This window comes from Nannobrachium achirus (assembly GCF_963921795.1).
Source record: "Nannobrachium achirus genome assembly, chromosome: 1".
In the NCBI taxonomy this organism is placed as follows: Eukaryota; Metazoa; Chordata; class Actinopteri; order Myctophiformes; family Myctophidae; genus Nannobrachium; species Nannobrachium achirus.
Window position 1 is genome coordinate 37,888,846 of NC_137810.1, and position 12,672 is coordinate 37,901,517.

At 40.0% G+C, this 12,672-nt stretch overlaps 1 protein-coding gene across 2 annotated transcripts in view; it reads left to right on the top strand.

Annotated features, from left to right (window-relative positions):
• usp13 (ubiquitin specific peptidase 13) overlaps positions 1-3,165 on the top strand; it is a gene marked incomplete at its 5' end in the record, with an annotated part of 43,886 nt that extends 40,721 nt beyond the window's left edge. For both annotated transcript variants that reach the window (XM_080725876.1, XM_080725877.1), the window contains 3 exons: positions 1,312-1,495; positions 2,576-2,660; positions 3,029-3,165. In XM_080725876.1, the coding sequence (XP_080582002.1) occupies positions 1,312-1,495; positions 2,576-2,660; positions 3,029-3,125 (366 nt within the window). In that variant the 3' untranslated portion in view covers positions 3,126-3,165. The remainder of the gene's footprint in view (positions 1-1,311; positions 1,496-2,575; positions 2,661-3,028) is intronic.
• Positions 3,166-12,672: the final 9,507 nt, after the last annotated feature.

Sequence of the window (12,672 nt, forward strand, 5' to 3'; positions counted from 1 at the left end):
TTGGTTACCAACTCTCCATCATTTAGCTGGGGACCACCTGGAACCCCATCAAGGACCACTGGTGGTCCCTGGACCACTGGTTTGGGAACCACTGCTCTACTAAAATAGCTATCTGGCTTCCTTTTTCATCACACCTAATGCCCTGTCCACAGGTTTTTGAAGTGGAAAAAAAAAGAAATGAAGGGAAATGGAGCTGTGAATCAATGAGGGGTCTTGCAGGCGGTCTATTAATAACCCAGACACAAGGCGGAGGAGGCATTCAACCTCAGTGGCCTGATGATGGCTCACTTGTCTGAACACTAAAAGGAGTTAGCGATCTGCATCGCTAGGTGTCCTCAACTAACCCTCTACTTTCCCTTGTTCACTCCCTGCTCTCCCTCCCAGTGGTGGAAAAAGTACCAACATGTTTTACTGAGGTAAAAGTGTCAATTCTGCATTTAGAAATGCTCTGTTACTAGTAAAAGTCTGGAGATAAAAAATGATGGTTGTTTTGTAATAATCAAAATCTACAAAGCAACTATTAACTACAGTTAAGATGAGATGTGGTGATGAGTAAAAGTACTGAAAATTGGAAATACTATGTAAATAAATGAAATACCTAAAAAATGTACTATAAAGTTCAGTACTTGAGTAAATGTACTTTCCACCACTGCTCCCTCCCTCCTGGTGTACAGTGCACCTCACACAGACCGTATCTACCGCTATGAATAATGCCTCTATTTTTGATTAAGAGCAGCAAAGAGATGACTGAGCATTGAGCAACTTACACAAGGATAACTGCTACAAAAGGGTGAAACGGTGTCAGGGCTAAGAGTGAGACAAAGAACTGGGTGTGCGGCTGTTGTGTACAGTATGTGTAACTAACTTGACATGTCGATTATTTTAGACAAAACTATGCTATAACAGAGAAATGGTTAAATCAAAATGTTAAAGGTCCCATTTAGACCTGAGGCCGATTCTAAAAATGATTTCTAAATCCTGACCTGAAAATATTTATTAAAAAATCACAAAATAATTATGTAGATAGCAACAACTACCGACAAAAATGGGTTGCCGGATTGAAAGGCAATCCCCCAAGAGGGGTTCCCGTCCTATGTATAAACACACACACACACACACACACACACACACACACACACACACACACACACACACACACACACACACACACACACACACACACACACACACACACACACTATATAATAAGTGGTAATCTATTGCAATTTGCCAAACTTTAAATATCTTCTGGTTTAGAATACTCTTGAACTGAACTGAAGTGATGGTGTTGTCGTTCCAACTGAATTACAGAACAACAATCTGGAGCGAGCGCTGGACTGGATCTTCATTCATCCAGAGGAGGAGGAGAGCGAAGCGCTGTCAGACATGGGTGACACGGAGCCCGACGACATTGCCTTCTCAAACGCCAACTCCCACAGTGATTCCACGCTGTCACCAGACGCCTCGGGTCCACGGGTCAAAGATGGACCGGGACGTAAGTGACCGCTCCACTTGCTCACAATTTCACAGATTACTTCTGCCCGCTCTTGAAGTTTACTTTTATTTGGTGCAAACAGTAATGGGTGAGCTTCAGTTGGATTCTTTCCAACTGGGGCGAAGATACCAAAGCGACCGTTTGCGTCGTTCGCGCCGCCCTGTTCGGATAGTTCGCGCCACGCCCGGCTGTGTGTCGTCTAGTCTGTGTCTTTTTTTGTGCCTGTGAATAAACTAAAAGAAAGGGAAAAGGGAACATGTTCCCCCAAAATCCTTGGTTAAACAAGGTGAATATGGATATTTATACACAACACAGAAAATGAATAGACCAGCTAGGGCATTCTGATTGATTGAAACATCATGTAGGGGTACATTATACATTGCTAACGAGAGCAGGCAGAGCAGACGTGTAGAATTTGTAGGAGCCAGTGGTGAAAAAAGTACTAAACTTTTTTACTTAAGTTAAAGGATCAATACTGCAATGTAGAAATACTTTCTCTCATACAAGTAAATGGCCGGAATTCAAAATATACTGTACTTGAGTAAAAGTACAAAAGTTTTGATATCAAAATTGACATAAAGTACCAAAAGTAGAAAGTACTCATTACGTAGAATGTTCCATTTCACACGTTTTCAAATGAATAAAATGTATAACAATCTTTTCAAAATAGAAGATCTACAAGCTGTGAGCTTGTAGATCTGCTATTTTCAAATGGCCGAATTGTATATTGGGCGGAAGTGGGTAATGTATGTTTTGTAATAATAATCAAAATCTACAAAGTAACTAGTAACTCAAGTTTTCAAATAATTGTAGTGGAGTAAAAGTACAATATTTGCCTTTGAGGGGTAGTGGAGTAGAAGTAAAATTATAGAAAATTGGAAATTACTCCATTAAAGTAAAAATACCTCAAAATTGTTCATAAGTGCAGTACTTGAGTACATGTACATAGTTAATTTCCACCACTGTGTACAGTGTGTAGGAGCCAGTGAGGAAGGGTCCGAACCCCCATGAAAGCATACTGCACGCTTTTAGCAGTCTAACAGCAATATGACACAAGTCGTTTGATTTTGTTTTTCTCAGGTTATGAGCTCTTTGCGTTCATCAGCCACATGGGAGCATCCACAATGTCTGGACATTATGTATGTCACATTAAGAAGGAGGGAAGGTGAGTAATTCTTACTTCATAATCAGTTTATTTCATGAAATGGATGTTCTTAGAAATATGATTATTTTGCTTTTGCTAAATGTAGGCCTATAAAGAGGTCATCATAATATTATTTTAATTATTATTTTTTTGTTATTTGACTTCCTCCCTATGTTGGGCATATTGGGATATACAATTCAAAATGTAACAAAGGTTAAAGGTTAAGATCTCGTAGGTCTGCTATTTTCACAATTCGTTGAATGATGAAGTGGGCTACATACAAAAATACTGCTTGTCTTCATAGCAGGTGAATAGGTCAATCCACACTATTTGATAATTTACAGAAAACTGTGGGCCCTCCTCAAACGTTCTACCTTCCCTCCTTCCAGGTGGGTGATCTACAACGACCACAAAGTTTGTTTGTCTGAAAGGCCTCCAAAAGACTTGGGCTACGTCTACTTTTACCATCGACTGTCTAGCAGTTAGAGGGAGCTAGAGTTAGCCCATACCCCAACGCCCCGCCCCTCCACCGTGCAACCTTACAGAGAGACGCATTCTCGTGAACCAGAGGACGGGAGACAACATCAACAATAATAGCAGCAGCTACAGTACTGTTGAAAGTGGTGGAAGTGACCCCTTCACACCAGCCGAGGGGAGAACGGTTTGCCTTACAATGATGTCATTGAGGAACAACCAGGAAACATGCAACACTGCTGTGGTCAAAAAGGGGAAAGCAATGTGCTGTTGGTGCGTCTATGTTTATTGTGTTTTGCTTTAAATGTGTATTTAAGTGTGTTTTCTTGTCTCTACAGTGTAGGTACAGAGGGATATGTGCAATTTCCATGACTGGAGTGCTTATAGCAACATAATATCACATATCGGTTCCTATTATTCATTCGTTCTGCCTTCAGCTACTGCCAGTATTTTTCAAAGTGGTATGTCTTTTTTACTCTGACATGGCATTGGGAGTGCTTAATTTTGCCAGACCTTAACATTTGCCAACTGTAAAACTTTGCAAAAAACAAACAAAAATTCAACAAATTGCTCTGCTGTGGGGACCTTTCCATTATCTCATGGTGTGGAAATACTGTACATTAGAAAACTCTACAACCCCTGAGAAACTTGAAAGGACATCAGGAATATTAAGCTTGTTGACTAGCATGTTTTGGTTTGATCAAAGAACGCGGAGGAATTGCCCCAATTGCCATGGTTCACAATGAAGGGGAGGAGAAGGGGGAACTGCTAACACACAAACAAACAAATCCACACACAAGTTTGTTACTGTCAGTGCAAAATGTGCTCTGCTGCACTATGGCAACTGGCTATCAGTTAAAGTCATTTCATCATTTTTGTTTATTTGTTTCATCACAAAGGCACTTTCAGAAAGAGATTATTTAATATATTGCTCCTGAGTAAATACGATTAGAATGTGAAAAAGAATGTGGCAACCCAATTTTCATTTCAACTACCACAAGTTCACTTTACCTTTCAACAACAACAAAAAAAAATTATAATGTTTTACATTATACAATACTAGCCTTCAGACAGCTTCAGTTATGGCCATTTGCCACCTATCACCACTGTGCATACAGTATAATGTATGGGGAAAGTCCTCCATCCTGCAGGGACTCATTTCTTTCATTGCCTTTTTGCTGGAGGACATAAGGTCGTATTCTACAGCAGGTGCAACACGCCCAGTTTACACCGTTGTTGGACAAAATGACATTGTTTTGATAGGAGAGCCCACAGATATAAAAAGCTAGATACCTCCTCCGCCGCTGCAGTTCATTAGCGCGACTGGTCAAACACCTCTGGCGGAAGTGCATAACTGTGGAACTGCGGAAGGCACTCTGCCCCCTCCAATGGGAAAGAGGGAGTCCTGCCAGTCCTGCATCTGATTGGACTACCGAGCTTCCCATTCTGTGACGAACAAGGAAGCGTCCTTCAGAATTCCCAAGAGCCCCGCCTCAGAATTCTGGAGGCTTGCGTAGAGTTATTGGGAGGATTGCCAGCGGTCTTGGACCAGCACCCCCCAGCCGGAAGAGGCGTCTACCTTTCTATGTCTGTGGGAGAGCCCATTAACCAACTGCTGAAAAAGGAAATGTATACCCTATATTTGATCCAAGTTTGGTTATAGCCATTACCATCCACATCAATTAGCTAATACTGAAGCATTTGAGCGCTTGTGTCTTTCTGCCTTTATACTGTGGCAACAACGTGCATTACAACTGCAGCGTACAGTAATGTAAACACTACTGCGGGTATTTATGCAACTCTTTCCTCTACAAATGTGCATTAGTCTACTTAAAGACATGGTGCAACGCTGAATGTAAGACGTCATGGTACTCACTGCAACCAGGACCTGATGTCCAGCTTTACTACTCAGATATATCAAACACAGAACTTGCCCCTTGGTGCCTAGGCACCACCTTACACTTTCTTTTTTTTTTTTTTTTTATAATTTTTATCCCACGATTTTTGCAACCCGTTTTTTCACCCAGTGCCAATTGCCTATGTAATCCTGGGCTCTGCTCTCCCTCTGCCGCGCCTGGGGAGACAACGGACTGACCTCATGCTTCCTTCAATGCATGAGTAGTCCAAGTTGTTTCTTTTCACCTGACAGGGGGGATTTCCCCGGGATGGACGTAGCGCGTGGAAGGAACACGTTATTCCAACCAGTTCCTTTCCCCTCCATCAAGCGCCCCGGCTGGCCAGGGGGAGGCATTATTGAGACCAGGATTACTGCATGTTTTTGTGAGGGTATCAACCCTAGGAGACACGGGGAGAACATAGAAACTCCACACAGAAAGGCCCTATCGCCGACCACCTTACACTGAATAGATCACTCAACTCTTCCTACTCATGTACGTGGTAGTTGCTATGTTTTTTATGTCCCAGATAGGATCAGTATTGTTTGTACAATACACGTATCTATTTATAATTCTACAGTCAGTCTCCGTTGATGTTTCAGCAGCTGCAATACACTACAGTATACTATTGTATACCTTTGTTGAAGTTCTGATGACAGACCTACAGTTCTACATGACACTTAAAAGGACAGTGCGTTGAATTTAATCGTTTACTATTTGTTGTGTCTTCTTGACTAGGCAATGTAAAAATATATGGTGTCAGTAATAGTGTAGTGGTGCATTAATATAGGGGACAAACAAACAAACAATCCTGATCCAGGATTCTGAGATGCAGTGCATCTTGCAACCTTCTAGAAACACATTCTTGTAACCAGAAGGCTGGAAGACCATAACAAGAATAGCAATAGCTACTGTTGAAATGTTTGGCCCAAATCGACTAAGGTTAATTTATTAAAATTCCCAACATTTGTATTCAATTGTTTCATGGGTTTTAACTAAGGCATACATTCTTAAGATAAAAGAGAAGGCAAGCAAGCTGTGTAACAGTATTGAACCGCAGTGCACATATCTGAACATTTACTTTGAGGACAGTTAACCATCTGTATATTCAAAAGCTAGAGTAAAGTTTGAATCCAGGATCCCTGAGTTTTGGGAAGAGAATGTTAGTTAAAATTGATTCCCCAACACCCATTGTTGTCTTGTCAGGCTACTGTACATGATATACAACAGGTGCATTGGGACATTCTTACAGGCCTCTCTCTCTATGCAAGTCTTGTGATTGCCCACAACACACACACACACACACACACACACACACACACACACACACACACAATGAGACAGAATAAGTAGAATGTATCCTCTCTGTTCCATGGGAGGTTTGTCTTGCTCATATTCTAAATGAAGGGATTTCAGACTTTCGTTCTGTGCAATTCTGGTCATTTCCATGCACCTTTGTCTCGCCCTCTTCTTTCTGCTGTAGTCTGAACCAGAGGGTGGCTGGTTAATTTCATGTTGTCTGTTTTGTACTTGTTTTAATCTCAGCTTTCCCTTTATCTTATCACCTCTCTCTCCCTTTCTTGTGTTCTCTGTAGGTTGCGAAAGGTTACAGTAACCGTTTACCTTTTGTGTCACAAAACGCCTTTGTACGGTCAGTGTGTGCACTAAGAGTTGACATTTAGTCCTTTGGCTTGTACAATTGTAGTTTTGTGAGTTTATTCTCCTTTTTTCATTTAACTAAATGTCGAAAAAGGTACTTCACCTGTTTTTACTTTAATCTTGTTTCCTTTTTGCCTTTTTGCAAACATGTTTGTGCCAATTCTGTAGTTTTCATTACATACAGTTTTCTTGAAGGGAATATTTAAAGTTGACTTTTGTAATGTGTGTATTTATCCAAATATTGCTTGGGATGCAGTATTGCAAAGGTATGTTAATACCCCTGTAATACCAATATACCCAATAGTACTGAATACTTGCGATGCTTGGATAAGTTAATAAACTACACCGTTGTTGAGTCTTGGCGCTAATCATTCTTTCAGGGTGAACACATTGGTCAAAACTCAAGACACAAGATCATATCACAAGAGTTTATTTTAAAAGATTATACGTTCAGATCGTATATATCTCAAAGGTGCTAATGCGATTCTTGTGGTTTACAGGTATACAGAGAGAGTAATAAGCATAGGTATTTCAGTAAACTATCAATTACAGTATAGGAAAGTATATAATTTCTAAGTTCATTCGTTGCATCAAAATATCATTTCATTCGTACCTGTACACTGGATTGATAAATAAACTAGATCAAAACTGGCAGCATACACAGAGCAACAGAAAATAAAATGTGTTGTAGACTAAATACACCGGTGGCACGTTAGATAGAACCACACCCTACAAAGGATACTGCAATTAGCTTGATGCTACAGAGCTTTATAACTGGCTTATGAATGCTTATAAACAGGAAGGCACCCGACCAAGAGGTATTGGAGAAGCATATGTGACTTCATGGAGGACAAACTGACTTCACAGACTTGGTCAAAAGAAAGGATATAATGAGCATTACCCAATGTATGCTCCATCATATGATGGATCATGCTTATGCAGCCAACAAAGTCTGGATCAGCGCCCAGTGTGCAGTTTTAGGGCATGCTTATTTTAATGATCAATCAATGGATTGTGGTTCGGCTTGGATCAATGGAACTAACACAGTATAGTTGAAGTTCCTATTTATCCGTCTTAAAAAAAACATGATTTGCCAATTATAATGGGTTCTACAGGTCTGGAATCGCTGGTCTGGCAACGGTGGAACACAACTAGCAATCCAAATGTTAGTTGCTTAATATATAATACTGTAATTGATGTAATAATGTATTTATTTGAAACTTGTAATGTAAAAAATATTTGTCAGTGTAATAAAATATTAGACAAATAATTGATTGGTAACCAAATGGAGGTTTGAATGCTCAGTAGAGAAAGTCCATAGGGTAATTCCTTCCCCTGCTTACAAGTACATCTATGAATAGTTGTGAGCACATTCAAATGTAAAACTATCTGCAGTATGACTCATTACAGACAAATACATTAAAACTATGTTTGTTTCACTGAAAAAGTCGCTGTTTTAGGCTCAATGGACATGGGGACTGTATAATGCATGCATATGTAACATTTGCTTCATCGTTACAATCCTCTATAAACAGATCATATGGCTTCAAAAACACGTATAACCCTTTTTTAATAGCATATGAATGTGTGCACAACCGTTTCGAGATATTCTTATAAATGCGTCAGCTAATTGTTTATAACCTCTTCATAGGGTGTGGTTTAGAGTTGTTGATACATTTAACATTTGAATAACTAATCATAACAACTACTACAGAACGGTTATGATTGCCCTGTTGTGGCAATGTATTCAAGCTAGTTCAAGGTATCAATCAGCATATTTGGAAAAGGTAGTAGCACAACGCCCGACACTAATGCCTGATTACTTGTGAATGTAGCCAATGTACAAGCTCACACATTGTTGCATGGCAACGCATTGTGAGCTTGTAGAGCCGCTACATTTGGTGCACAAGGCATTGTGTAACCAAGTGTGCATCAGACATGATCTGCTTGGGCCTTGCCTGTTTGCTTGATCTAAAGCAAGGAAAAGCTTCCTGGGTACAATAAGTTCTGAATATTATATACTGTACACACACACCACTTCCAGCCACTGTTGCAGATTCTGAAAGTGCATTGTAGAAATATTGCAAGGTAACTTCATGATATTCTTAATTTTTTTAGTTGGATTCAAATAAAGCACTTCCATGGAACTCATGCATATAACATTTAAAATGGCATTCGAAGATGAAGCGTAGAGCATCTACAGTAGCATGCGATTGACCTTCAGTAGCATGCGTCGTAGCTATAGGGCTGTCACACCTGAGAAGGTACTACGGACGTAAGTTCTAGAAAAGGGAGTTTCAATGCACAGCAGTAGTGTATACACACTTTTTACACAGTACTGAGTACTGAGTTTTTTCAATTTTCTACATACGGTAACGGTATCTTCACCGTATGCGAAAAATAAATAAACAAAAACAAAACAAGTTACCGGTATTTGTGATTCTCGAAATCAGTTACCAAACATCATCATATGTCGGTTTCAGCTTTGTTCTACAGTATGACTGTTGTTGATAGTTAAGACAAATGGGGAAGATGAGGGACATGTCGGCTACTTTGACAAAGGAACAATGGCAGGGGTCATCATCATGTCCATATACACATACAAATATGTCCGTGGTTCTCAAATCTTTTATTTGCAAGGGCCCCCTTAACTCTGAGAGTGTTTCAATTTCAGAGTTACAGACCTGTTATGGTCATTTAGGGCTAGCTCTTTATGTGTTTCTGGTAATATTATTGTCCACTCATGTTGTATGTCCGTGGGAAAAAATGAATATGTACACCACAAGCAAGCATGACGATGACCCCTGAACAAAGTTCCATTTAACATCGCTGAAGTCGTATGCTCAAAAGTGTATTTTAAGAAATTATTGGAAGTAGTTAGCAGCTCATGCGTATGAAAAAGTTGACTATGGTGAGAAGGTTTTCTTGGACTTGAGTTGAGGATCTGATCTCAGACCAAGTATACAAGGATAGGGAATTATAGTGGGCAAAGTGTTGTTGGTGCCTTGTCCATTCCACAACTCATGTGGTGTGTGCTGTATAGAGGTACAAATTTGGCCTAAAACAGAAGGGTGGCCACACCCCTTTTAACTTTAAAAATATAGATAGGCCTACAAAAAGTATGATATTTGACAATGATAAAACAAATGGTTTGACAGCAGGGCACAGACAAAACAAGAAATCACCCATGTTGTCATGCTATTATTGCATTAGTTTTACCAATAAGTGAGTAAATGCACATGACCACCTCTTCATTTTGCCCAGCGGTATCTGTCATATTGTGCAGTCCAGCTATTAGCAGTAGCCTTCACATGCTTCCCCTTATGCAGAATTGGCATGCTGTGTCTCAGTGCCACTGGGTCTTGATCTAACAGAGGATGTATCCACAACTTTCCCACGTCCCGTCGTGCATTGCGCAGAAGATGTAGGGCAGTTTCCGGCATCGCAGCCAAGAATGATCTACAAAAGCTCACAACGGTTGCATCTGCGACGCGACGTGAGCTTGTATGTCTGCTGTTAACCGGAAGTGTCCCACAGATAATGCTACAGTAAATTCTCACGGAAACGGGTGGATAGGTATTGATTTATCTTCTGTATGGTATTATTATGAAACACCCTTTTTTGAATTAACGTTTTATCATCATCATCATCATCATCGTTTATTCTTCTTCTTATTAATACTGTTATATTATATTATATTATTGAAGTCAAGTGGAACCACTCTCTTGCTGGGAGCACTGCTAGAACTCGCCAGGGAGTATTTCTTCAAGAACTACATGAAACCCACCCAAAAGTCATTTACCTCTTGCCGGAGAGAAGCACACCCCCAGCAGCTTCTCAGTCCTCTCGGAGAAGTGCACTATTCTCTACCACACTGTTTCTCAAACATTAAAATTTCAAGGTCTTCCCTTAACTCTGACAGTGTACAAATGGAACCAAATGAACCCTAACAAGTTCATTTAGTTCCATTTGTACTCCAAGTTACCGACTTGTATGGGTCAATTTAGGAACCCACAGAGTCCCTGGAATCCACTTTGAGAACCACTGCTCTACCATCATAAAACGATAGACACCAACAACATAAAAGTAACGGTTGTGGGGGATGTGTTTAGACTTGTAGAATGCATCACCTGGTGATGTCACAAGAGGATAACATCATGCCACAAGAGGGTTGAGAATGACATCACCTGGTGATGTCACGAGATCCCACGAGAGGGTGATGTCACCTGGCACCAAAACCAGCCAATAACAGACAGCCATGCAGTTCAGGACCTGCTTTTCACCGTTAGAAGTCAGGCTTCGTATAGAGAGAGGAATAAGACGTTTTCTTTTCAAAGGCCTTGCATTGTGATGCGATGTGATGACATAAGTTCATCATCCGAGGTTTCAGAGTTTCCTGGAAAATAAATCCAGGGTAACGTTAGGATTAAAACATGTCTCTGGCAGTGTACCTTGATGTGTGGCAATGAATTGGGCAATTTAAATTCAGTTCAGGGTTGACAGCGCAACACTTTCATGGTTTCAAAACATGAAAGCTCCACTTCACTTAAGGTGGATGGCAGTTTTCTTTGTGTGCTTCCTTTTCTTTGTCGAATGAAAAAGAACCTATCTGCTGAACGAGCAAACATCCTCCAAAACTGTCCCACAAGCTTAAATGTAAAATGTAAAGTGCATACAGTTGATAAAGTATCTTTGTTTGTGTTCAGCCACGTTTGCTATCCAAAAGGTTTCTTTCTCACATCCAGCAACAACAGCAGCACTGTGGTAGCGGAATCTCTGGTACACCCTGATATCGCTGCACAGGAACATTCATTTCCCAGAGTGACTTTATAACTAGCAAAGGGGATGCTAATAGACTACAGGCCTTTAGCCAAGGATCACAATTTAAAGTAGTTCTTAGGTTATACACTGGAATTATCTGGAATTTTATGAGAATCATTATTATATCGTCACTGTCGGGCAGAAACCTCATATCTCCAAGTTTCAAATGTGTACATTTTTTCACAAAGCCGATTTTTTTCACAAAGCCGATCTACAAGCACACAACGCCTCGCGGTTTGCGAGGCGTTGTGTGCTTGTAGATCGGCTGTTTTCACTAGTTTAACTCATTTTTAAAACGATAAATACAAAACAAACGGTTTTGGACATACAAGGTTTCCACCCGACAACGACGATATGATTTTGCCAGAGTAGTTATCGTTACCGTTATCAGAGTACTTACCGTTGTCAGAGTAAATCACCCGTTCAAAGATAATGCTCCAGTCATCTTTGACGATTCATTGCATTTTGCGAGAGATATGTTACATCCTTTAATTTACAGTATACTGTACATGTATGCGTGAATTAATTTTCTCCATTGATTTTAATTAAAAATGTTACTTTTCCCAAATATGGAGATGACTGACATCATAGATGAATGACATCAGAGACCACATGAGACTGACTCAATATGTCCATATATGGGCATTCCAAGATATGGGATTAATATTGATGACATCAGTGATCTCCATATAGGCTATGGGCATAAAAGGGACAAGGACGGAATGGTTAGCACCACTCAAATAGGGATAAAGGACAGATACAGAGATGTTTGCAAGTGTTACTCAGCAACCACAACTGCAATTTCCAATTGCATCTTTCTAGTTACTAAATGACTAGTTTTAAAGTCGCACCAGATAATCAAACAAGTAGTAATTGGTAGAGCATCTATGAAAATATATTTTATAATATGAGGTGTTTCAATGGAGTGTTTTTCTTGCCTACTCTTTACAGTTGCACCTTGCCCTGCTTTTATGTGTGTCTCTTCAACTATTATAGTCAGGATAAAGAAAATAATAGAAAGGAGGGGAGCCTAAACCCACAACAACATTTATGGTTGAGAGTGCCTTAAGCACAGAGAATGTTGGTTATTCAAAAAATGTCCAGCCCTGTCTCAGAATGGCTTAGCATTTTGATACGATAAAAAAAAAAAAGTAAATACATTTGATTGCATGCATTTGAGTGAG